Source organism: Chrysemys picta, chromosome 2 (genome assembly GCF_011386835.1).
Source record: "Chrysemys picta bellii isolate R12L10 chromosome 2, ASM1138683v2, whole genome shotgun sequence".
In the NCBI taxonomy this organism is placed as follows: domain Eukaryota; kingdom Metazoa; phylum Chordata; order Testudines; family Emydidae; genus Chrysemys; species Chrysemys picta.
Genome location: NC_088792.1, coordinates 255,027,410 through 255,054,577, shown reverse-complemented (window position 1 = coordinate 255,054,577; position 27,168 = coordinate 255,027,410). Strand labels below are relative to the sequence as shown.

The window sequence follows — 27,168 nt, the reverse complement described above, 5'->3', positions numbered from 1 at the left end:
GACACACAGAATTTGGTCTTTTGTCACTACTGCTCAGGGCTGAATTCATACCTGCATCATAGATGTGAAAGCCTCAAATCCTGTTCAGACTGGTACCAGCTGAATAGTATACTTTAATAAAATATGACAAAAATACTTTACAGGGCAAAAATGCATGATTCTAATAATATAAACAATGGAGGGAGCAGTAAAGGTTGCAATGAGTGAAATATGTGTCCATACTGAGTATGCTGATTTGCATATTATCTCATTTTTCAAAAGAAAAATCCAATTAAGCTTTCCTTTTAGAAAGTTCTGAATTTTTAGAAGTTTATTTTTAATTTTGAAAAAATACTGTTTCATTTCTTAATCTGTCTTGAGATAACTGGTGAAGCTAGCACAAAATCTTACCACGCCCAGTTTTTCAGAAGCATTAGCTTTCCACAGACGAATGTTCATCTCATCTGAGCCACACAGAATATACTTGTTGTCAGAGGTCCACTTGACAGTGATGACATGCTGCATTCGCTTTGTATGATATACCTCTCTAAAAGAAGCCAAAAGAAACATTAGAAAATGTGTTATAGTTACCTTCCTGATCATTGCTACCTTTCAAATATCATGACATTCTCACCTTAAAGTCTGAATATTTGTTCTGCAATAACCATAACTGATTAAAATGGTTTTGTTTACAAGGGAATAGTCTCCAAACTGATACATGGCAAGTTCTCCAATTAAATTCTGCCTAGAATATACTGACAAAACATTGTCTAGATAAGACTTAAAACAAAAACAAACAAAAAACCCCTCATCTTTTCCATAGCATCTAACTAGCAGAAGAATTGCTCTCAGATTACCAAAGTCAGTCATACAGACATACACTAAACTACAAATCCTAGACAGCTATTTCTTTATAAATTTCACTCACAATATTTATTAGTATAATGTCCTGAGTAAGCATTACAGATATGGGAATTGTAGAGCTAAACTTAGTCTGTCTGGCACCAATACTGTGAATGAGTGAGAAGATGTTTGAAACCTAAGAGTATTAATATTAATTTGGAGATGTGTCAGTTACTATTCACTGCAATTTTCCTCCTTTACCCCCAGAAAAATAGCCTCCTCCTTTGTCAGTCAATGAGGAATTTGCAAACCATATGAGAAAACAGCTTAAAATAAAATTGTTTCAGCACACATTGGGGAGTGACCGTTGTTGACAAGCAGGTGAAGGATTTAGAACTGTAATGTTGCTTTTAAACCAATAACTAATACTTTCTGTAGACAGATAACAGATCAACCTTTTGTTCAACAATGCTAGCAATATTTGAAAAATAAATTTGCACTGACCTTCAGAAATGCTTCATTTTTGTGTTCAACAAACTACAGATTTTTCAGCTAAATTATGAGTGAATGCTTCTAAATGTTATATTTAAATCACTATTTAAAACAAACTCCTATTTGGATTTCATTCAATATTTACCAAGCGAACAAGTGGATCAATAACATTCACATAAAGCAATAACTTGGTTTCAGCTACATAAATAATTAAACAAACATTTACCATGTCTTACATATTTACCAATGTTCTAAAGTTTAGAACATTTTTAGTTTAATCAAACTTCATGTTTTAACCTTTAAACTTTAATTTTTGTATTATTTAAATCTATATTAGATCAATAAACCAGATAGAAAATAGTTTTAACAGATAATTAGCATGTATAGTGCCTTTTACACAAACATGGGAGGGCCTAATGACCTCAGTGGACTTTAGATCAGGCCCAAAATACATTACAGTGGTGGCCAAGTATCATTATTGCTATTTTAGAGTTGGCAAAATAAAGGCTTATGTACACTTGAAAATTAATTCAGACTAAGTTAGGGTATGAATTAAAAGCACAATAACTATTCCTGACCAATTCCATTTGTGCACACTCTTATTCCAAAGGAAAAGTGCCTTTTTTCCCTCCTGTTTAGCTTAATCCACTGGGCTAAACTAAATAAGACCAAGGCCTTGGCTACACTTGCGAGTTGCAGCGCTGTAAAGCCACCCCCAGCGCTGTAACTCACTCCCCGTCCACACTGGCAAGGCATTTGCAGCGCTGTATCTTCGTGGTTGCAGCGCTGCATGTACTCCACCTCTCTGAGAGGAATAGTGAGTGCAGTGCTGCCACTGCAGCGCTGCGGCGCCAGTGTGGCCGCCCAATGCGCTGTGAATGGCCTCCAGAATTATTCGGCAGTATCCCACAATGCCTGTTCTAGCCACTCTGGTCATCAGTTCAAACTCTACTGCCCTGGCCGCAGGTAACCAACCATGTGACCGACCCTTTACATTCCCCGGGAATTTTAAAAATCCCCTTCCTCTTTGCTCGGCCCGGCGTGGTGTGGAGTGCTATCAGTGAATCTTTCCAGGTGACCATGCCTCCACGCGCCAAGCGAGCCCCAGCATGGAGCAATGGCGAGTTGCTGGACCTCATCAGTGTTTGGGGGGAGGAAGCTGTACAGTCCCAGCTGCGCTCTAGCCGTAGGAATTACGATACCTTCGGGAAGGTATCAAAGGACATGATGTAAAGGGGCCATGACCAGGACGCCCTGCAGTGCAGGATTAAAGTGAAGGAGCTGCGGAGTGCCTACCGCAAAGCCCACGACGCAAACGGCCGCTCGGGTGCTCCCCCCGCCACCTGCCAATTCTAAAAAGAGATGGATGCGATACTTGGGGTTAACCCCACCACCACTCCAAGCACCACCATGGACACTTCAGAGCCGATGTGGGTGGGGGGGGAGGGGGAGAAAGAGGAGGAGGAAAACGGGGGTGATGGTGGTGGGCCTGATGGAGACACCCCAGAATCCCTGGAGCCATGCAGCCAGGAGCTCTTCTCGAGCCAGGAGGAAGGTAGCCAGTCACAGCGGCCGGTACTTGGTGGAGGACAAACAGAAGAGCAGGTTCCCGGTAAGCTTTTTTTTTTTTCGGGAAGGAATTTTTTCAGTGCAGGCTCTTTGGGAGAGGAGGGTTAGGCATGCATGCCTAGATGCGGAATAGTGCATTGATGTGGTTTATCACATCGCGGTAATCGGCCTCGGTAATCTCCTCTAATGCCTCATCCAGAACGTGTGCAACGCGCTTGCGCAGGTTTATTGGGAGAGCCACCGTGGTCCTTGCCCCAGCCAGGCTAATGTGTCCGTGCCACTGTGCCGCGAGGGGTGGGGGGACCATTGCACACAGGCAAGCTGCATATGGGCCAGGGTGGAAGCCGCATTGTAGTAGATGACCCTCCCTTGCTTCCCAGGTCACCCTCAGCAGTGAGATATCTTCCAGGATGAACTCATCCTGTGGAAAATGTGGGGACAGTGTTCAGTATAGGGGCCCCCTGCAGCTGTTGGCTCTCCCCAAGGCACAGAACCCCAGAGGACAGTACAGCCATGAAACAATCAGCCCCCCTTGTCCCTGTGCTTACTCACCATTTTGGGGCTCCTGTGGGTCATGTGCGCTTTGGGATGGGCAATTTCTGCTATTGTGTACACCATACTTGTCTTCAAGTATAGCCAAATCATTGCTCTGTCTGGTGTGAACAACGCTGCCTCTGTTAAGTGTTGCATTTTGGCTTTACAGATGCAACCTTGAGATCCCAGCCGTCCTTGTTATCAACGGCCGAAAGACTCCAAAGAATCAGGAAACATCTGTGAAGAACCAAAGAGGACCTGCTGCACGAAGTTATGCAGCAGAGTCCCTTAATGAAAATCAAAAAGTGCAGCAGTGGTGGGAGACTGAAAGGAGGCTCCAATAGCAGAATGCGGATCGCCAGCACCAAAGCACGGAGCGGCTGCTAAGCATCATGGAGCACCAAGCGGACTCAATACAGGCGCTCGTAGCAATGCAGATGGAGCAGATCTGTGCCCACCCCCCACTGCGGGCTTTGTCCCAAAACTTTTTCCCTTGTGCCCTCATGTCACCATCAACCTACTTTCCCCAACATCCAGGTTCTTATCGCCACCAGCTGCCTCCAACACCTGTAGCTTCACCACCCAGCCCTGCAAATTATGACCCTTACCCACTGCACGGAACCCCCATCACTAAGCATTTTAGCCAGTCTGAAGTGCAGCACTCATTGCACCGCTCTCCAGACAGGAAGGCTGAATATGATAACAGGACATACGCAAAACTATGATTGTCCTGTTCCCTACCCCACCCCCTTCCCTCCTCCTACACAGCACAGATGTCTCATGCCTTTTCTGTTTCCCATGCAGCTGTGTTTCTTTTCAATAAATGAATTTTTTTACTTTGAAAACATTCTTTATTGCATTAAGTAAAAGATACCATAGCCCAGGAAAGCAACAGGCACCACAAGTCACTGCATCATACGTAGCAAACACAGATGCCTACTAGCATTGGAACCACTGCACTTCACTCCCGTGCAGGGCACCAAACATTACTGGTGGCTTTCAGCATCGAATTGCTCCCTCAAGGCATCCCTAATCCTTGCAGCCCTGAGCTGGGCCCCTCTAATAGCCCTGGTCTCTGGCTGTTCAAATTCAGCTTCAAGGTGTTGAACCTCTGAGGTCCATGCCTGAATGAAGCTTTCACCCTTCCTTGCACAAATGTTATGGAGGGTACAGCATGTGGCTATAACCGTGAGGATGTTGTCATCAGCCAGGTCCAGCTTCCCATACAAACAGCTCCAGCAGCCCTTAGATGGCCAAAAGCACACTCCACAGTCATTCTGCACCGACTCAGCCTATTGTTGAACCACTCCTTGCTGCTGTCAAGGCTCCCTGTGTAGGGTTTTATGAGCCACAGCATTAAAGGGTAAGCGGGGTCTCCAAAGATCACAATGGGCATTTCCACTTCCCCTATGGTGATCTTCTGGTCTGGAGGAAAGTCCTTGCTTGCAGCTTCCTGAGCAGGCCTGTGTTCCGAAAGATGCGTGCGTCATGCACCTTTCCAGACCAGACTGCGTTAATGTCAATGAAATGCCCACAGTGATCCACAAGCGCCTGAAGAACCATAGAGAAATACCCCTTCCGATTAACGTACTCGGAGGCTAGGTGGTCTGGTGCCAGAATTGGAATGCGTGTCCCATCTATCACCCTTCTGCAGTTAGGGAAACCCATTTGTGCAAAGCCAGCCACAATGTCATGCACGTTGTCCAGAGTCACGGTTCTTCTGAGCAGGATGCAATTAATGGCCCTGCAAACTTGCATCAAGACGATTCCAAAGGTCAACTTTCCCACTCCAAACTGGTTAGCAACTGATCGGTAGCTGTCTGGAGTTGCCAGCTTCCAGATTACAATAGCCACCTTCTTCTCCACCAGCAGGGCAGCTCTCAATTGAAAGAAGCTTTCCTCATCCGAAAGTTCTGCAGCCACTGCCCGTCATCCCAGACTTGTATGACGATATGATCCCACCACTCAGTGCTTGTTTCCCGAGTCCAAAAGCAGCGTTTCACTGTGGTGAGCATGTCCATGAATGCCACAAGTAATCTTGTTTTGTATGCGTTTCGCAAGTAGACATCATCGTCGGACTCCTCACTGTCACTTTGTAGCTTAAGGAGTAACTCAACTGCAATTCATGACATGCTGACGAGACCCATCAGCATATTCCTCACAAGTTCAGGTTCCATTCCCACAGACTGAAAGGGAAGACAGAGCGCGCAATACAAAAAGCGTTGAAAGATAGCACCAAATGTGGACGAAAGCACAGGGATTGCTGGGATGCGAAGTGATGCATCATGGGGCATTGGGACAGGACACAGAATGCCTTACACCCCCCACCCCCTTCCCACAAGTCACAGCGCCAGAATGGGAAAAGGTGCTCTGTGGGATAGCTGCCCATAATGCACCGCTCCCAATGCCGCTGCAAGTGCCGCAAATGTGGCCACACCACTGCGCTTGCAGCTGACAGCGTGAACACACTGCAGCGCTTGCCCTGCTGCGGTCTCCGAGGGCTAGTTTAACTCGCAGCGCTCTACATCTGCAAGTGTAACCATGTCCTTAGAATCTGGCCATAAATTCTGCCTTTTCATATCTGTGTACAATGGGAGGTGTGTGTACCTTTGAAGGCATATGTCTTCAAGGCTGAACTTTGGAATACCAGCAAGAGTGTTTACTGCTTCCTCATAACATGTAAGGTCTTCCACAAAGGCTCCCCTCCCCACTTAAGATATGTCTACACTACAAGTGAAAGTGTGATGGGTAGACAATCTATTGCTAGTTTTAATTTAGCTAGCACAGGTAACTATAGCGTAGATGTGGAGGCACAGGCTTCAGCATGGGCTAGCAATGAGAGTATGTACACAGGCGCCCTGGCGGGCTTGTACTGAGGCATCTAGCTGTGCTGAAGCCCGTACCACCACATCTACCCGGTCACTGTTACCTGTGCTCACTAAATTAAAGCCAGCACAGGTATGCCTGCTCATGCTACAACCACACCTTCACTTGCACTATAGACATACCCAAAAAGGCAAGTTCCCTTCATACCCCAAGTAGGAATAATCAGGTTTAGGTCTTCCCTACAGTTTCAACTTTGTTTTTAAGGAAAGCTTAAATTTGAAAGAAAAAGTTCCTAACCCACCTGCCTGTGAATAAAGTCTTCTGAATTAACTGTGACAAGCTTGTGGTACTTAAAGATGTACTTAAGTCAAGTTGTTCAGTTCTCAGAGCTACTAGTGCACCAGGGACACACACACACACACAACACAAATACTTTTGGATACACAAGTGGATACCATCAGCTCAGACTTCTTTTGCCAAGCTTCTTGGTAGTTTGCACTTATACTTTCCCTCTCCCCCCTTCAGTGCTACACAGTTCTACCTCTTTTCCCCTTCTATGGATCAAAAATATTTACAAAAAAACACAATTAAAATAGTTATCTGATCGACATAAGAGAAACAGCTACCACTTTGTTTAACAATACAAAAATAAAAAATAGTCAAGGAACTATAGTGGGTATCTGCAACACAATTCCAGGACAGAAGGAAAACTAAAGTTTTGTAGATCAATTATCAAGGACTCTGAGGAAAAAAAAAGTTGGCCTTTAATAAGACAAAGGGGCACATGAACAGTTTGGAGAGTACGCTAAGGAAGCTGTCAATAATAAAATTGACCCCACAGAATCAGCCGGTCTGGTTAATATGCATTCCAACATCGTAGAGGAAATTATTAATAAACTTAAACCGCTGGCAACTATTTTTGAGAAAAGGAAAGAGCAAGTCTTGCAAATGCTATTTGGCAAGTCTTCTCTAAGTAAAATAAAGCAGCAAGAATAAAAAACTGGAAGAACATAAAACAGTAGAGAATAATGGAACCAGACACAAACAGTACAGGTTTATGGAGAACAAATAATGTCAGACAAACCTGATAACTTTTTTTTGATTTTGATCAAATTGAAAACAAATAATTAAGGGAGTGCACGGTCAATGAGATCTAAACTTTAGTGTAGTACTTAATATGCTTATGAAATCTTGCATGAAAAAAATAATTCAAACTATGTTGGATATAAACACTGTTACATGGATAAAAACCCGGTTAGAGAAGCATGAACAAAAAGATAATCAGTGGAAATTAATTAGATGGGAGAAGTGTCCAGAATGCTTCCACAGGAACCTTTTCCATTCTGTTGTATGTAATCATTCAAAGGAGGAGAAAAAAGCAGCCAATAAAAAGGCAAATGCTACAAAACTGTAGGTGTTGCACACATCAGTGATGACAAAGATATACAAAGGGACCTACACAGATCAGAAATAAAGGCAGAAAATAAAATGAGATTCTGCCTGGACAAATGCAAACTAATACATCTAGGAATAATCATTCAGAACTGATATTCAATGTAAGACATATTTGGAAAGCAATAGTGTCAAGAGTGGTCTGAGGTGACAGGAGAAATCAAAGGTGTGTTTGCAACAAGATATATTGCTTGACAGGGAAGTAACATTCGCCTGCCTTCTCAAAGGTCATGAAACAAAGTGTATCTAGCCCCTGTTCTATATGAAACAGTCACTTAGACTTCTGTCCTTGGCATCTTAGTACCAGAAATATCAGTAAGAGGAGAAAAACAAATGATTTAACAGGCTAGAGAAATTTCATCCATGGATTCCACTTATAATTTTCACTCAAAACTAAAACACAAAATTCATTGCTAATTAAATAGGAGTTTCACTCTAATATATTTAATAAAAATTTAGACAGTGATTTAGTATTTACATTCATTCATATGATGAGACCCTATAGGCATGTAATAGGAATCTATTGATTATATAGGTTAATGAGAGAGCTAAGCATCTTTTTGGGGAAAAAGACCCAAGAGATAGATTTGGAAAAAAAAAAAAAAAATCACTGACCTGCTGCGACCTTTGTCTACAGGAAAAATGCGAATAGATTTATCAAAGCTGGCAGATACAAATTCTTTCCCAGTGGGGGAGTAATCCACATCAAGAACTGCAGACACATGATCTATGTGAATCATTACAGGCGACTCAAGAAAGCGCATGTCAAACGTATACAAGCTGTAAAAGAAATGTGCTATTTAAAAGAAGGCACCATGCTTTAAATACCATCTCATATAAACACTTATGTGAAAAAGATTAGTGCTTTTCAGATACCAATTTCCAAATGAACTCAATTATCAAACACGTCATATCGCCATACATTTCTTTGAAGAACGTGATTATATGCACCCACAAAGCTCAACTTTTAGATCCTAGGCCCTAAAACTGTTTATTTCAAGTCAGACAACTGCTAATAAAGCATGAAAAGAAACGTAGGACTTGAAAAAAGGCACAGAACACATACTAGCTGGTAGGTTTAGCTGTATTGCTGGAGTTAGGACTCCTTCCTGTTCCTACAGGAAAAGTGGGTCTCCATTACTCTACTTCTCCCTCAGCCTGTTTTTGGATCTCTGGCTCAACCTGCTTCATATGCTACCACATCATCCTCCTTCACTCCGCCCACCTCCAGACTCAAACATACCATCTACAACTGTTGAGTGTTTCTCAGACTCCATTTGGCACACCCTGTGCCCTGCCTGCCACCCTTTCTTTTCTGCTACACTGCCCTCATTAAAGTCAGGTCTACACTATAAACTTACATCAGTATAACTAAGTCACTCAGGGGTGTGAAAAATCCAAACCCCTGAACCTAACTCCTGGTGTAGACAGCGCTGTGTCAATAGGAGGGCTTCTCCCATCAACATAGTTACCGCTTCTAGTGGATGTGAATTAACTACGCCAACAGTAGAAGTTCTCCCATCAGCGTAGTAGCATCTTCACTGAAGGCAGGCCAGCCAACTCCACAGGTTTTCCCCATAGGAGCCTACAGGGAAATCCTTGCCTGCTTGGAGAATGGGGAAAGGAACCAATCTCCTGCAGAATGCAGGACTATTAGAATGGCTGCAGATGCTAAGGGACAGCCTGGGACCCCAGCATGTGGAGCAGATACTGACTTTGCAGCTTCTATTCTGGTTCCTAGTGCTGGTCCCCCTGCCCTCAAAGCAGGGTGGTGGGAAAAAATTTTCTGTGCGGCCACTTACAAAAAATGAGGGAAAGCCATTTAGTATTGAACTGGATTGGGGATGTGCATGTCGTAAAGTGTCTTTAAAAATATAAATATATATATATAAAATAATAAAAATTTAATGGAGGGGGAGTGTGGATTGTTTTTTAAAATAAAATCCCTGGCTTTTGGGCCTGTTAGTTAAAAATAAAATTGGATTGAGATTATCTTTTCATAATGAATAAAATTGTTTATAGGAGAAGAATTTTTCAAACATAAGTTCATTATTAGTGACAGTGAGGAGTGTATTTGAAGAATGAAATGGTCTTTGAGGGAAAAGAAGAATGATGTGCTTTGGCAAAGAGAAAAAGGAAAAGCATTGGGGTTTCTCCCTGGGGCAACCCGTCTCTTTCCTTCCCTGTATCTAAAGCAGGGATCTCAAACACGCAGCCCACGGAGTTCTTCCCTGCGGCCCGCCAAGCTCCCCGTGCCCTCCCCCGCCCCCCCCAGTTACTTCCGGTCACAGCCAAACTCCCCTCCTCCCCCCCCCCCCCCCCCGAGTTATTTTATGTGGCAGCTAAGCTCCCTGCTCCCCAATATTTGGGGCCGGGTCTCTCCCCCGGCCCCGCCTGCCACCCCCACGCACCTCCCCCGACCTCACCTCTGCACCCCCTCCTAACCCCAAACTCCACCCCTGCCCCACCCCAGAGCCTGCACCCAGCACCCAAACTCCATCCCAGAGCCTGCACCCCAGACCCCCACCCAAACTCCCTCCCAGAGCCTTAGGCAGGTGGGGGTGGAGTTTGGGGGGCCCACCAAAATTTCTACAAACCTGCCACCCCTGGAAGAGACAGAGCAGTGGTGAAGTGGTGGTGCAGCCCAGTGCAGTGGGGGAGCTTTAACAGAAGTAAATCTAACTAAGTGCATGTTTTGTCCTTTGAGCGAGGTGCATTACCAAGTGTATATATTTTATTAAAACCGCTTGGAAATGACTTGTTGTAGGAGTAGCAGTGATCTGTATGCTCTGTATAATGCTTAGCACTTTCCAGGAGGGAGGGGGGAGGAGCACGCTCAGGGGAGGGGGAGAAGAGATGGGGTGGGGGGGACCTCATGGAAGGGGTGGAGTGGGGGCGGGGCTGGGGCCAGCAAGGGAGGGTGTCAGTGAGGCGGCCCTCAGGCAGATGCACTAGTCCTCATGTGGCCCTTGTGGTCATTTGAATTTGAGACCCCTGATCTAAAGTATATCTATGCAAACGTATGAACATGCAGATTTACATAAATCTGCCTCCTATTATTTTTGTTTTTGCAATGCTGGCAGGTATGACAAGGTCTCTAATTAGTCAGACAAAGCGGCCGAGGCAATATCTTTTATTGGACCAACTTCCGTTGGTGAGAGAGATAAGCTTTCCAGCTTCCATAGAGCTCTTCTTCAGGTCTGGGAAAGATACTCAGGCTATGTCTACACTACAAAATTACGTTGACATAAGTTACGTAGGCATACAGCCACCACAGTAATTAAGTTGCTTTTGCGTATCCACACTACATTCCTTGTGTCAGTGGTGACAGTCCTCACCAGGAGCACTTGTACCAATTGTACTGTCAGCGCGTAGCACTATGGGATGTCTTCTGAAAGCCAGTAACAGTCGACATAAGCAATGCAGTGTCTGCACTGACACTGCATCAATTAAACTGTATCGGTATTGACTCTGCGGCTCTTGTGGAGGTGAAGTTATTAAGTCGGCGTTGAGTTACATCGGCAGGAGAAAAATTTTAGCGTAAAGAAAAATTTAACTTTCATAGGTAGGTCAGCATATGTTGCCTTGTGTCAGTCTAACTCTGTAGTGTAAACGAGGCCTCAGAGTGTCACAGCTAAATACAAAGTGGAACAGACTGTTTAGCTTAAGTAGTTACCACATATTCTAAGGGACAATTCAAAGTGAAGTGGCCCATTAATAAAGACACTGGAATTATGGCTTATTACTAAAATCTGTAACCCAATAACCACCCTTCTTTGTCCTAGTACTGCAGGAGTGTTAATGGGCCACTTCACTTTGAATGGTCCCTTAAAATACCTGTTAACTACTTATACTAAAAAGCGACAGAGTCCTGTGGCACTTTATAGACTAACAGACAATTGGCGCATAAGCTTTCGAGGGTGAATACGCTCCAATACGTCTGTTAGTCTATAAGGTGCCACAGGACTCTGTCGCTTTTTACAGATCCAGACTAACATGGCTACCCCTCTGATACTTATACTAAACAATCTGTTCCACCTTGTATTAGCTGTGACATTGTGAGTACCTTTCCCAGATCTGAAGAGCTCTGTGTAGCTTGAAAGCTTGTCTCTTTCACCAACAGAAGTTGGTTCAATAACAGATTATCTCATCCACTTTGTCTCTCTTGTATCTTGGGACCAACATGGCTACATCATCACGGCAAACAAGGACTCAAATGACCTTTTCACCACAAACCTCTGTGCCTATTCTCCCCCTCACCTCTACTTTTGATACTGCCAATCATATGTTCTCCTCCTCAAAATCTAGTCCTGCACTGGCTTCCACAGTAGTATCTTCTCCAGAGTCTTCTCCTACCTCTATACATTTCCTTCAGCATCTCCTTTGGTGAAGTCTTAAATTTTTTAATTTTTATTTATTTATTTTTATTTTTTATTTGGTGCATCCTGCTCCCCAGCTCTATGAAGGGATCTTAGGGCTCTGTCCTTAGCTCCTTTTCTCTCTACACTCTTTCTTCAAGTGATCTCATCAAATTCACAGTTTCAAATATCTTCTTTTTGCCAAGGATTCACTAATCTTCCTCCAGCCAGTGCCTCACCTCAGTCTGCCTCTCCAGCATCCTTCCTGGATGTCTAGATGTTAAATTCACTTGCGTCCATGTTAGGTTATCTTTACTTCCATTCCCAATCATGCAGTGACATACTAGAGGGGAAAGACTCTAGGGCCATCAGGCCCTTCCCTTGTCCTTGCCTCATGTATACAGGTTGTGGCCACATCTTGATGTTTCTTCCTACCTAACCTTTTTTAGATCCAGTTTTTCCTTTCTGTCCATATAGCTAAGCTTGTCATCTAAGCCTGCAACACTTCTCATCTTGACTATTCTAGCCAACTCAATACCCACATGACACCTCCTCCAGTCCACAAAAAATGCAGCTGCTACTGAGGTCACCCGCCTTACCCATTACTCTGTCAATGTTGCCACTCTTCCCTTTTAATCCATTCACTGGCTTCCCCTTTGTAACTGCATCAAGTTCAAATCCATCTTTAAAGCCTTCCCCTTCTTTGATCACTTCCTCCTGCTACACACATCTTTTGCTCTTACAACGATGCCTCCATAATCATCCCTCATTTATGTGCCTCACCACAACTGTCTTCTGCTTTCTTCCACTTCACCCTTTACATATGGAATGCCCTTGAGTGGGCTCACAAGGCCCAGACTCCCAATTCAAATACCTACTCAAGACCACTTTCAACCATGTCATCTACAAGACATCAGACAGTAATGACTTGCTAGAGCTGAGGAAAGGATAATTAGTATGTGGTTTAAAAAATTAAAAAAAAGATGGATCCTGGAACACCACACCACCTGGCCTCTCCTCCCCACACATAACGTTTATACAGAGCTTTTCTTGATTGTAAGTAGTGTGCAGCAGGGACTGTCTTCCTAAATTTGTGTCCACTATTTTGCTCACTCCGAATACTACTTTAATACAAACAGAAACAGCAGTAAATTGCTGCACTGCAAGGTTCTGAATAGTATCACTAAAAATGAAGTTTTGTTAATTTCATCCTGTTGATGCTTGAAAAAGATAGCAGGAGTGGAACTTTAAAAAACGGCATCTTCACTTACACAGAAGTTGGCTTATGCCTCCCCAGTCACCAGGGAAAGCTCCCCAAAAGAGTGGGCAAGTAGATTTTTTCAAGTCCTGTCTAAATGGGTTTTGAGAAATTAGCAAGGGCTTGTCTACACATACAGTTATTCTGGAATAGCTACTGTACTTTAAGTTCACACCCTACCTTAATCTAAATTAACTTTGTACCCACGCCCTAAAAATGCTCTTTCAAATATAAAAAAAAGACAGAACTCTTCACTGAGAGAGAATCTGACACTGACATATCAATCTATAACAACTAACTGGATTATTAATGTGCATAGTGTCAGCATTCAAGGGTGCTTTATAGACACTGATACAGAACATTTATTGTGGCTAATATTAAGCTATGATCTTCACCCTCTTCACCATAGATGGATAAATAGCTGGAATTAATTTGATGCATAGTCTTTTTTCCTACATACTTTTTCCTTCTGAATTCTCCCACTTCCACCTGCTACTCCACCATTTAATTAACTAATGCTTGTACAATGTGTTGAAGATAAACAGTATGCAAGTACTGTTACCCACTGTATTTTTTTAAACACAAATTAGAGGAATTAATAGTGGTTGCCAACTTCAGTGGTGCTACAAGCTATGAGTTGTACTAAACTGCTTAGGAGGCCTTACTTTTCCCATCACGCCAATAAGGATTAAACAGAGCATCCAATGTATGCCCCTTTTCAAGAACATAGCCAGTTACCAGTTCTTTGGAAGAGTATCCTCAAGAAGAGTCACTATATTAATGTATTCTAGAAGAAAGCGGTGATCTCTGTTTTTGGACCACTGGCTCCTTGGAAAGAAAGGTATGAAGTGCATCTTGAGTGCTTCTGGGTTTAGACACCATTAGAGAGAGAGAAGGCTTTTTTTCCAACATTAGGTTGATTGTTCAAGTGGCCAATGCCATCCAAAAAAAAAAAAAAGAAGTGCTTTAGGAGACAGGAAGAGCTAGCAAAGGATACGTACTAAATCCTTTTGTGGGTGGGGTGGGGTGGGGGGGAAATCAAGAGGCTTTTTTTTTTTTTATAGAAATGTTCATGCCAAAATAGCTGATTAGCACACTATGCCAGGACTCATGATAGCTGGCAAGTAAATAAGCACTTTCATTGCACTGGTGGCTGGATCAATGGTGTTTAATTTCCAAGTGCCACTGTAGGTTACACTTATATCAATTCACTTTTTCTTATTCTGAGTTAAAATGGTGACCGAAGAGCTGTCATCTTATATTCCCATTTCCTCCTCCTACAGAAATAGTTACTCTGATTTTGATGATCATGCATAACTTTCAGTGCAGATAAGTTACACAGGCATATCAAGGACAGACAGACCTTGTAAATATATGAACAGCGGATTTAGTTTGAGAAAGCAAGTTGGGAGTACAACCGTAGCTGGTGGGTACATAGTACTACAGCCCTCCTTAGTAGCACTATCTTTTGGTCTTGCAAAGGTAGGGGACAAATCATACAGTCTTTCAACACTCTCATTGACTTTAAAGCCAAATAAGGACTGCTTCACCAGGCCCTTAGAGAACAAAATGGTGGCTAATTTTTTAGTAAAAGACAATGTATCAATTCCAGCTATTGATTCATGTGGAAAGAGTGGTATGCTACTTAATACAAGTTTTATATCCAACAAACCTATGATTCTCTAATTAGTCATTTACTTAAGTGACTCAAACATAAAATGCGAAGAGATTTTATAAAAATAAGATTTAGGTAAATAAACCAACAGGGATCACCAAAAAGTGAGATCATGCTTACTTGTGGTCCTCATTTGCTGAAGTGAAAATAAAAGCTTCCATGGGGTTCCAACAGAGTGTATTTGTCCTCATGTCCAAGATAACCTGAAGAAAGTTACATGTTACTACATTGTTATAATAAATCGTGGCCATTCTCCACACACACTAAATCTCCCAACACCTCTGGGAAGCAGGTAAACAACTCCATTCTACAGATGCAGAAACTGAGGCAGAAGGGTGAAGTGACATACTGAAATGCTCTGTGGCCTTGGGTAACAGTGCAAGGATTAGGACTCAGGACTTCCTGTCCCAAGTTATGAGGTCTTTCCTTCAGATTATGCTGCAATTAAAGTTCTCTGTAGAGACATGTCATGTAACAGGGGCTTTATGTCAATACCATTCCTGAGCTGGTCCACCAAGCTACTTTTAAATCTCCCCTGTAGGACCCCACTTCTTCCATAATACCAACAGGAACCTTTCAAATCTATTATCTATTCAATATATTTATTTCTTTAAAAGACATCTTTGATGGATGATGAAATGGATTAGTCTTTGCTAAGTAATCACATAAAATTAATACTGCCCGTCCTTTCTGCAACTACTCCCCACCCCAACTGTTATCTTCTTACTATATCAGAAATTATTGTTCATTAATTCCTCAGGCCAAGATGATATCTTGTCTGCTTTGAGAAGTGCCTAGCAGTTTTTGGGCGGGTGCAGTTAGTATAATACCATAGATATACTAAGTAGAAATGGGAGCTGTACCACTGGCAGTAAGTTGATTCATGAGTCAGAAATTTTGCATTCTGAGCTTGTGAAAACCAGATGATCAGAGAAGAGACCAGCTTCATCTTAAAGTAGTAGAGATGGAGCTGAACTACCCTCGTAAGACAACCCACACATTTTGCTGATAGACAATTAGAAGAAAAGTATTAGGAAGCCATATGTTCTATTCTCCCACCCTGAAGTGGAGTCCTGCAAGTGTAAAGACAGCTGGGTAATTGTTGGGGGAGGAGAAAAAAAAAGTCATCTAGTAACAGAGTTAGCTCTGGTCTCTGCTGAGGCTTGGAGGAGCTTCCAACCACCATATCAAGAGAGTTATTTGCACACAGTGATTCTTCCTGCCACATATTAGATGGCTAACTACACAGAAGTTATTAATAAGTGAGCAATTCAAACAGAATGTCCACAACTCAGTGGGTCAACTCTAATCCTAGCCAAAGTTTTGTATTTAATCTTTATTCTACTCAACTCTCTCTCTCTCTCAGCTTATTATAGGTGGATGAAAATTTCAGGGTCTTTTTAACTAGTTAACAGTAAGTGAATACTGCATGGCTTACACCAAAGCCACAAAAATAAATTTATAGCCAACATTTTATTAAATATATGATCAATATCCTAAATTTAAATGTTAGTAAAAAAGTAACTATTTGGTATTATTGGTGAATCAGAAGTGGCTAAGCATTTGTTGGTTTTGATTTGGGTCTTAGTATGGATAACGCCCTCTCAAAAGAAGCCAGATTTGCTCAAAGTCTATGCCTTTGCCTCTTGTTTCATAATAGTTCTTTTCCAACTGAATGTGTAGTATATTTTGAGTCCACTGTTTCATACATGGCATCATTCTACATTTTTCAAGTAAAAACACCAACTGAACAAATAATGTTACCATATCTAATATTATGCCTGACAGCAGTTGTAAAAATCAGTCTGGGGCTTGAAGAGATTTGAGTTACTGGGGATGTGATTTTTTACACAGCCACTACAGCAACTTTTAAATTTTTAACAGAGACCATCTCATGATCTCTATTTTTAATTATAGAAATGTCCAGACATTTAATGAGGAAAACTCTTTACTGAGACAAGTTTAACACTGGTTTTGTTTGTTTATTTTTAAACCATGAATATTGCTAGAGGTTTCCTGTGTGAAGAGTCAATAAGGAGACCTGTAGATTAAAAGCAACACAAACACACATTGTCCATATATAGTGAGATTTTACTAATCTCTCCCACTTTAGTATGTATGGAGCTTTTGGCCTATATGATCAGCTAAGGCTTTTATTAGTATAGCAAACAGTGGGTAACACCATTTTGCTCCTCTGGGCAGTTCAAATATAGGGGAATTTTTAATCCTAAACTCTTTGCTTCAATGATTTCTTATGGCAGTGAATCCCACAGATTCTAGAAGAATGATTGCCTTTTTACAGTTTTAAGTTGGTTACTTTTTAATTTCACTGAATGTCCTCCTGTTCTTGAATTATGGGTGCTCCCATTTACCCTTTCTACCTTCTCTACACCACTCATTTTTTACACATTTAAAATGGTCCCAATCTTTTCACATGGAAGTTTCCATGCCTGTAGTCCTTTTCATCACCATCTTTGAATACGTTCTGCTTGTGCCATATATGTTTTCAGATGCGGGGGACCAGAACTGATCAGAGTATTCCAAATAGGTGTTCCACTGATTTATATAATAGCATTAATACTTTCAGTGTTGTTTTCTATCCCATAACACTGTTTGCATTTTTTTTCCATTAAATTAACGATCACATATTGAGCAAATGTTTTCCTCAAGCTGTCTGTAATGACCCTTAGGGCTATTCCCCCGCAAGTGGTCACAGTTCATTTAGAGCCAAGCAATATTCATGTGTAGTTCAAGTAATACTTTCCAATATACATTACCTTGCATTAGTCAACTTGGAATTGCATCTGCCATAATGCTGCCCATTTATCCAAATTTGTTAAATCCCTATGAAGTTTTTCAGTCTTTAAGGGCCTTGACTATCCTAAATAATGGGGTCATCTGCAAGTTTTGCCATCTAACGGTTTGCTCATAATAAATATCTTTTCAATTCTGTTGGCTAATATTTTTATGTTTATCTTTGGTACAGAATCTATGGAGTTTATAGAATTATTTTTTTACATTTATAAGGTTTGCATTAAAATATGTTTCAGAGTAGCAGCCGTGTTAGTCTATATCCGCAAAAAGAACAGGAGTACTTGTGGCACCTTAGAGACTAGCATCCGAAGAAGTGGGCTGTAGTCCACGAAAGCTTATGCTCTAATAAATCTGTTAGTCTCTAAGGTGCCACAAGTACTCCTGTTCTTTTTATTAAAATATGTGCCAGAGATAACAGTTGTGGAATGGAAGGCAAGTGGCAAAAGTAATGGTAATGTATATATCAAGAATTGTCAAAATTAATGTACACACTTAAATAGGACATTTTGCACTAGATAGAAAAAAAACAAAGGGCTTTATTTTGTACAGCTGCCGTTCCCTCCTGAACACTGCCATGGTATCTCATCCCCTAAATTAAAGCTAGTACATCTGTAAGGAAAAAGATCTCTGCTCTTTTTTAGGAAGTCATTAGCTATGTGAAGGTCTGAGATTAGGGTGATTGCACATAGGCTTTTATAAATATCGCAGAAACGTTATTTAATAACGGTGTGATTGACAGTTCAATTCTAATTAAGTGATAAATCTGGCATCTTTGTCTGATAATCAGGCCAGGAGTTCACCCATTCACAGCCACTTTGTTTTAAACATAGCACAGATTTTTCTACTGATTATTTCTCTTAAAAATAAATCATTTTCAAAGACTTCCAGATAGTCTTGCATTGCATCATCAGTGTACCATTTATCTTTCTTCAGCAGCAGTGCTTCTAGTTTTGAATTCCTTTTTTTTAAAAACTGCTTTTCTATAAGAAAACAGCACGTCATCATAATTGCTTTAAAAGCTTCTCATCTGCAAGTCAGGGTTTTGTGGTGGAGTTTTTTTTAATTTTACCTCCGATCATAGTTTTACACTTACTATTGCTAAAATAGTTAAGCCACACAGAGCTCTTATCATAGAATATCAGGGTTGGAAGGGACCTCAGGAGGTCATCTAGTCCAACCCCCTGCTCAAAGCAGGACCAATCAATCCCCAGACAGATTTTTGCCCCAGCTCCCTAAATGGCCCCCTCAAGGATTGAACTCACAAGCCTGGGTTTAGCAGGCCAATGCTCAAACCACTGAGCTATCTGTCTCTCTCCCCCCCATCCAAGATGGACTGTGGCAATTCATAGCATAGCTCTCTGTTTCCACTGAAGTTTAGACTATCTATATATTAATGTTTAATTAAACAAAGGTCCCCTTGGGCCTCTTCACAAGACTGCACGGCAGTAACCCAACGAACAACAGATCACCAGTATAGGAGAAGTGCATACAACAGCAAGAAAGTTATTGAAGGGGAATTTCTACATCTCCACACAGCCTACATTCCTAACTTAGACTTCCATGCAGTTTAAAGGGAGCCTGTCAATTATCACGTTTATCTGTATGTTATGGCTAGCACATCATCACCAATGAGAGATTTTGTGGGCCAAATTCTGCCCTCAACTAGATAGAAGTGCAACTCCATTGTCTTCAGAAAAAAAGGAGGCCAGAATTTGGTTCTGGAACTGGAGCTTTAACGACAGTTCTGTTGATACATGAAACAGAGGAGAATCCAGCTCACTCACTCAATTACATGAGTAATACTTAGTAATACTACCAGGACTAAGAACTTATTTTAAGTATGAAAAATAAACAATAAATGATGGCTTGGAATAGAGTGAATGTAGAGCTATAATTGCCTCCTACTGAAAGCACTTTCTTACATACTAAAAATCTTGAAGTAGTTCCATTCTCTTACAAGAGACCTATGTTGCTGTCAGGATTTTTTTAAATTGATTAATTTATTTTAAATCAAAGAGCAGATATACTGTTCTGTTAGGACTTTCTAGGGCACATTATTTTGGATTATCACTGAGGATCTACTGACCATTCTGTTTCCCCACACAAGGCTCCCACTCACATCAACGACAAATTTTTTTTTTGTGGGGACAGACTGCATAATATACCATAGGGACTCTCAGTGCATAACAAAGAGCCGGAACACTGCGCTCCCATAGAAGCAAAAATGTCATCAAGCTGAGTCAGTCCTTGAACCCAATAACCACATTATCTGTTCATAAATACTCAACTGTGAATTATCTTACATTTAATGGTTTGCCTAAAACAGGGGTAGGCAACCTATGGCACGCGAGCTGATCCTGGCCACCGATTCGGGGGGGGGGCTCTGCATTTTAATTTAATTTTAAATGAAACTTCTTAAACATTTTAAAAACCTTATTTATTTTACATACAACAATAGTTTAGTTATATATTATAGACTTATAGAAAGAGAGCCTCTAAAAACGTTAAAATGTATTACTGGCACACGAAACCTTAAATTAGCGTGAATAAATGAAGACTCAGCACGCCACTTCTGAAAGGTTGCCGACCCCTGGCCTAAAATGTTTTTGTAAAGGCAAGTGACAACTCACCTGTTGTGTATAAAATAACTTATATAAATATAAATGTTATTTGACAAAGTATTTATTCAGTTTTAACTAGAAATGTATCGATCACACCATTTAACTCAAGCAAGCTCAAGAAAAAAAATTGTCATTTCCATTTGTAAATATGCGTAAGCTCAATTTTTCAGCACAGATCTCCTTTTTTGAGTGAAAATCTTTTAAGAGTTAAAAAAAATTACTTTGCCTCCCCCTCTGGCAAGAAAAAAACATCACATGTGTCGGAGCATTACATTAAATGAACACAACTAAGGGCTTGTCTACCATACCGGGCGGGGTCAATCTAAGATACAGAACTTCAGCTATGCAATAGCATAGCTGAAGTCGACGTACTTAGATCTACTTACTGCGGTGTCTTCACTGCAGTAAGTCGGCAGCTGACGCTCTCCCGTTGACTCCGCTTGCTCTTCTCATTCTGGTGGAGTACTGGAGTCGACGGGAGAGCGTTCAGTGGTCAATTTATCGCATTTGTACTAGACGTGATAAATTGACCCCCGCTGGATTGATCGCTGCCCGCCAATCCGGCAGGTACTGTAGACAAGCTTTAAGATTCTGATGTCCAGTCTGATAGGCAGAGAGAGTATGACAGCCAATTTGAAATGAAAAGAGGGCCCTTTTTAATCCCTTTGCATGGCTTAAATCACAAAAATTTACACCCCAGATTAGGTTAACCTAAAGAGGTGACACTCACAGAACTCCCACTTGGTCCAAAATCCCCAACGCTTACTATGTCAGGGACTAACTTTAAACTGTCTGGGGCCTCTCCATGCTAACATGCTACTTAAGTGTTGCTGTATTACCAAAACTGCGATCAACATTTTATGAACAAATCATTAAAACAGCAAGAAAACAAAAAGTTACCTTCTTTAATGGAGTTGACTGCCTCATGTCATACAGCACAATATTTCTGTCTGAAGCACAGCTTCCTAAAAGATACGTCTAAAAAAATAATCATGCCATTATATCAGGTATCACCTTCTAAAGTTATGAAAACAAAAAAAAAATAGGACATTAAGTATATATTTTACACTAAATATTTAAGCAACTGCTATTTTGCTAATTTAAGTACAGACAGAGCCACGTTTTTCTAATATGACTCTTAATTTTAAGAAAACCGTTTGAAGAAAAGCAATCACAGAACAGGAACATGATCTTGAATCTCCTTTGACAGAACAAAATTTATGTGTTCTGTTTGCTTTAACCATTAGTAAATGGGTTCCCTGTTCTTTATGTACAGCTGAACAGTCAATCCGAGGGCTTTTCTCAGAAATAGCTTTGTTTTCGCCAAACAGAAATCAGAACCAATCCATTTTTCCCCACTTGTGAAATGGTAATTCTCTCACATATTCACCAGCTAATCTAAAGGACAGTACATCCAAAATTCCCCTCAACACGATGTTGGTCATTGATTTAATATGTATACAAAAGACTATCTTTAGTATTACCTACTGAAGCAACATCACCACTTAAAATAAAAAAAATAAAAAAAAAAAAAACACAAAAACGGCTATATAACAGGTGTTAAAAGTACTGTTTTGGAAATGTATAGTTACAACAAACAGTTGAATATGAATCTCTGAATGTTAATATGATTTAGTCCTCGTACTGACCAAATAAAATATTGATATATAGTATGTATAGAGAAAACATTACCTCAATTGGATTAAACTTAACACTGCTGATGCTATCAACACCCCATGTCAAAGAGCATATGGGACTGGTCCTTTGTTCATCCCAGATGTCTACTTGATGCCCACAAGTTGCAAATACAGCTTCCTTCCAGTGGTGATCAATTCCTGTGTACACTGTCTTTAAAGGCAAAAAAATTAGTTACAGGAATGATCAACTCAACAAGTTTTTCAAGTTGTTACATTTATTATTTAAATTACTGATGACCAAATCGTCAACCCCCGCTGAACAGTTAACATGTTGTAGTCTTTCACATTTAGCTATTTTAAGAATATTGTAGCCTTTCATTTTCTATTTGCAAGTTCTTCTTTGTAAACTTTCATTGATTATATTTATAGTGAAACCTGTATTAAATGGTCACTCAGACAGTTTGAAACCAGTTTGACTGAACATTTTAATTTGAAGTACAACATATTAAAAAGTGTGGTAATATAACCTACACAAACACACAAAACCAACTTAAAAAAGTTTAATGTATTTCCAGAGGCAGTCAAATAGGTCCCATATGTTACACAAAAGTGTATAGCTGAATCTTGTTAGCAATTTTCCTTATGGCTGTACCCATAATTCATTTTAAAATCTCTCTCTAGCTCACATACAAAGAAAACCCACCAAAACATGTGCACTGTGGTGGAGGATGCCATAAAAAACAGCTTTTTTTTTTTTTTTTTTAAAGTTACTTAAAACAAAACCACTATCACATCTCACAGATGCAGGCCAGAAGCAACCGTCATCATGTAGTCTGATCTCTTGTATAATGACCTATGATAATTTCACCCAGTTAACCCAATATTGAACCCAATAACTTCCATCTAACTAAAGAATAACTTGTATTTGACTAAGACTATCTTCCAGAAAGGCATCCAGTCAATAAGATGACATCAAGAGATGGAGAATCCACCACTTGCATAGGTAGTTTGTTCTAATGGTTAACCACCTTCACAGTTAAAAATCTGTCCTAATTCGAATTTCTCTGGCTTCAGTTTACACCCACTGGTTCTTGCTATGCCTTTCTCTGTTAGAATAAAGAGCCCTTTAGTACCAGTATTTTCTCCCCATGAAGGTACACTGTATTCAAGTAATCTCTCAATCTTTTTGATAAGCCAAACAGATGGAGCACTTTAAGGGCTTGTCTTCACAGCAATATTAACTAGAGGTATAACTCAAGAGTCGCCTCCAACCTAACTCCCGTTCACACATACATAAGAACGGCCCTACTTGGTCAGACCAAAGGTCCACCTAGCCCAGTATCCTGTCTTCCAACAGTGGCCAGTGCCAGGTGCCCCATAGAGAATGAAGAGAACATGTAATCATCAAGTGATCCATCCCATCACTCATTCCCAGCTTCTGGAAAACAGAATGGACCTATCCTCCATGAGTTTATCTAGTTCTTTTTTGAACTCTGTTATGGTCTTGGCCTTCACAACATCCTCTGGCAAGGAGTTCCACAGGTTGACTGTGTGTTGGGTGAAGAAATACTTCTTTTATTTGTTTTAAACCTGTTGCCTATTAATTTCATTTGGTGACCTCTAGTTCTTGTGAGAAGTAGTAAATAACACTTCCTTATCTACTTTCTCTACACCAGTCATGACTTTATAGACCTCAATCATGTTTCCCCTTAGCCGTCTCTTTTCCAAGCTGAAAAGTCCCAGTTTTATTAATCTCTCCTCATACGGAAGCCGCTCCATACCCCTAATTGCTGTTTAATTTATTAATTTGTCCCAAAACCTCCTCTAATGATACCTCAATCTGGGACAGTTCCTCAGATCTGTCACCTAAAAAGAATGGTTCAGGTTTGAGAATCTCCCTCACATCTTCAGCCATGAAGACTGATACAAAGAATTCATTTAGTTTCTCCACAATGGCATTATCGTCCTTGAGTGCTACTTTAGCACCTCAATCATCCAGTGGCCCCACTGGTTGTTTAGCAGGCTTCCTGCTTCTGATGTACTTTAAAGAAATTGCTATTCCTTTTTGAGTCTTTGAAAAACAAAATATTCCCAGGAGAAAATGCAGAAATGTAAATCCCAGACCCACAATCAATCAACTTCCACCCCACTAGTCGATGCTTAGATTACTTAAGTAGTAACAGAAAAATAGAAGTGTGAAACCAAAACTAAGTTTTTATACCTTTCCAAGAATTGTATGCAGTGGTTCTTCTTCTCCCCCATATCCCGGGCCATCCATTTTCCAGTGCTTTACAGTTTTATCATCACCAACCTAGAAGTATTGGAGAAAATGTATACAGCTAGCTCTTTCAGTATTTAAACACATTTATTCTATTTACACAATTCAAGCTCCTATGTTATGCAACTACCCGAACCATTTTTTCCCCTCCTCATGACACTTATCTAGTGTCTACTTCAAAGCAGTGGATACACGTTCCATTGTCGGTAGATGGACGTGCAAAATTTTTGTTAACAAGAGGACCCATCAACTCATTCTGTTCTCCATACTTCATTCTTTTCACTGTTAGAGGTTAGTCCTGTTTTCATTTGAACACCAAACACTGATACTTTACCACAGTTTATGTGCACTTGAACCCATTATACTTGATATAAAGGGACAACGAAAGGATGTTTTACTGACAGAACTTTGACTTTAGTTACTCAACTGAAACCATCTTGAATCATAGTAACTATTGGCGTCTTTCAGTTACAGTTTACCATCAAAACCAGTAGGTAAAATAACACACTCATATTAATTGAGTTGCCTTTAATGGAGAGCACCAGAAAATTGCTAGTCTTGGTTAACAAATGCATTGTAGCACCAAACATTTTTGTTCAGAAACAGAAAAGGCTAGGTTTGCAATATAAATGGAGTTTACTGGACATTATTCCTAAATACTACTGATATTTTAAACATTCTACCATAGAGAAGCTCACCAAATGATTACAATAAGTTTCCAATTAGAAAACCAATGGTGGAAGTACACTCTATACTTCATACCAACATTATACTTACGGTAAAGAAAGAGGTACCACAAAAGCGGGTACATATCCCTCGTACAAAGCCCTCATGCGCTTGTAAAGTACGGATGCATTCTCGCTTGGTCAAGTTCCAAATTTTAACCTGTTAAAAGCATACCAAAACATTTTTCCATTTAGTAGTTTTCTAGCTGTAAGAGGTCATGAAAAGTCATGTCAAATGGACACCAGCAGTCTGAAATCTAGCTAGTTTTAGAAAATGCATTCCAATGAGTTCAAAACAAACCTTATCCTGAATATCCGTGTCTATTTTTTGTGGGCTTACAATCACATTTCCTTAATATTTTTTAAAAAATTATTTATTGAAGTGAGTGTCACCACTACTATCAGCACAAATTCGATTTTACAAACCCAATACTGGAATCTGCTCCACATGAGTAGACCTGCTTGCAGGATAGGGACCATAGAAAGTGCAGTGAAAGGAATTAATGTATAGCATTGTTCCTATCCAAGAGTTCATGATATTTTTAAAAAGTTGTAATTATCTCTCACAGTCCACAAACAAGTTTCTAGAAGTTTCACTGTGAGCCACCCATGACCTAGCTCCTTATATAGCCACACTTCATCATAGTAATTGTAACTTCTGGAATTCAGGTACTGTTGGGACTTTTCCACTGCCTTCAGATACATAAAATTATACAAAAAGAAGAGAATATGCAGAAAATTTCTGTTTCTGAGAAAAAGTATAGACATCTTATAAAAGGAGAAATCCAAGAGAATAATCTTTGGATCCAATGCAAAAATTTCATTTCATTTCAATGTTCTTTCAAGGCTTATTGGGAAACAATACTTTTGCACTTATACAATTTCATAGTGAACATATTAAGTCAGCATTTTCTGATTACATCTCCAATATCTGTTTATCTCTAATAAATATTTCTGTTTCAGGCTTTTTCAGAATCCAACTGAAATGAATAATAAAAATTTACTTAGGTTTTATATATTTTATTTTGTGTTAATGCCCAAGACCTCTTCCATTCTACAATGTTGAGTTCCAAAATGTTTCCTATACATTTATTCCCATGGTTCCAATTCATTTCCCTCCTTTTTTTCTAAAATTCTAAAACCCACAAATAGTGGGAAATGAATGACCGTCAAAGGAAACAATTACAACACTGTGCACAAAGTGGGGGAGAAAATGAGGTGTTTATTCTATAATTGTTTCTAATTATCACAATATTTTTGTATTGTTAAAGGTAGCAAATAAGAGTAGACAGTCATATTTAAGATTTGTGCTACACTAACAGTAATGGATAGATTGCCTGCTCTATGCAGAAGCTTAAAAATGACAGCTGTGAACAAAGGCAAAGGACAAAAATACAGAAGTCAAATTCTACCAGGAAAAATTGAAAGAAACTCTGGCAAGTCAAGTGTAAAAGTATAATTAGGCAGGCCAAAAAAGAATTTGAAGAGCAACTAGCAAATGACACAAACGCTAACAGCAAAAAAAATGTTAAGTAGATCAGCAGCAGGAAGTCTGCCGTGCAATCAGTGGGGGCAGCTGGACAAACAAGGTGCTAAAGGAGCACTCAAGGAAGACAAGGGCATTATGGAGAAGCAAAGTGAATTATTTATATTGTTCTTCACTGCAGAGGACTCCCCTAAAAAGAATGGCTCAGGTGTGGTACAATTTCACAGATTTGAAAATAGAGGCCTTTTTGAATTCACCCAAGAGTTCTGAAGGAACTCAATATGAAATTGCAGAGCTAACTGTGGCATATAACCTTATCACTTAAAAAGAAGAACAGGAGTACTTGTGGCACCTTAGAGACTAACAAATTTATTAGAGCATTTATTATTTATTATTGTTAGTCTCTAAAGTGCCACAAGTACTCCTGTTCTTCTTTTTGCGGATACAGACTAACACGGCTGCTACTCTGAAACTTATCACTTAAATCAGCCTCTGTACCAGTTGACAGGAGGATAGCGAATGTAATGTCAATTTTTTAAACAAGGCTCCAGAGGCGACCCTGGGAATTACAGGACAGGAAACCTAACTTCATTACCACGCAAAGTGACTGAATCTATAGTA

The 27,168-nt window shown here is 40.3% G+C and overlaps 1 protein-coding gene across 2 annotated transcripts in view; it reads right to left on the bottom strand.

Annotated features, from left to right (window-relative positions):
* The window catches only part of DCAF13 (DDB1 and CUL4 associated factor 13), a 44,369-nt gene that overhangs the window by 10,231 nt on the left and 6,970 nt on the right, over positions 1–27,168 (bottom strand). For both annotated transcript variants that reach the window (XM_005306020.5, XM_042845149.2), the window contains exons 3-9: positions 25,114–25,221; positions 24,280–24,369; positions 22,114–22,269; positions 21,322–21,399; positions 15,107–15,189; positions 8,311–8,475; positions 391–526 (exon numbers count right to left, since the gene is read on the bottom strand). In XM_005306020.5, the coding sequence (XP_005306077.1) occupies positions 391–526; positions 8,311–8,475; positions 15,107–15,189; positions 21,322–21,399; positions 22,114–22,269; positions 24,280–24,369; positions 25,114–25,221 (816 nt within the window). The remainder of the gene's footprint in view (positions 1–390; positions 527–8,310; positions 8,476–15,106; positions 15,190–21,321; positions 21,400–22,113; positions 22,270–24,279; positions 24,370–25,113; positions 25,222–27,168) is intronic.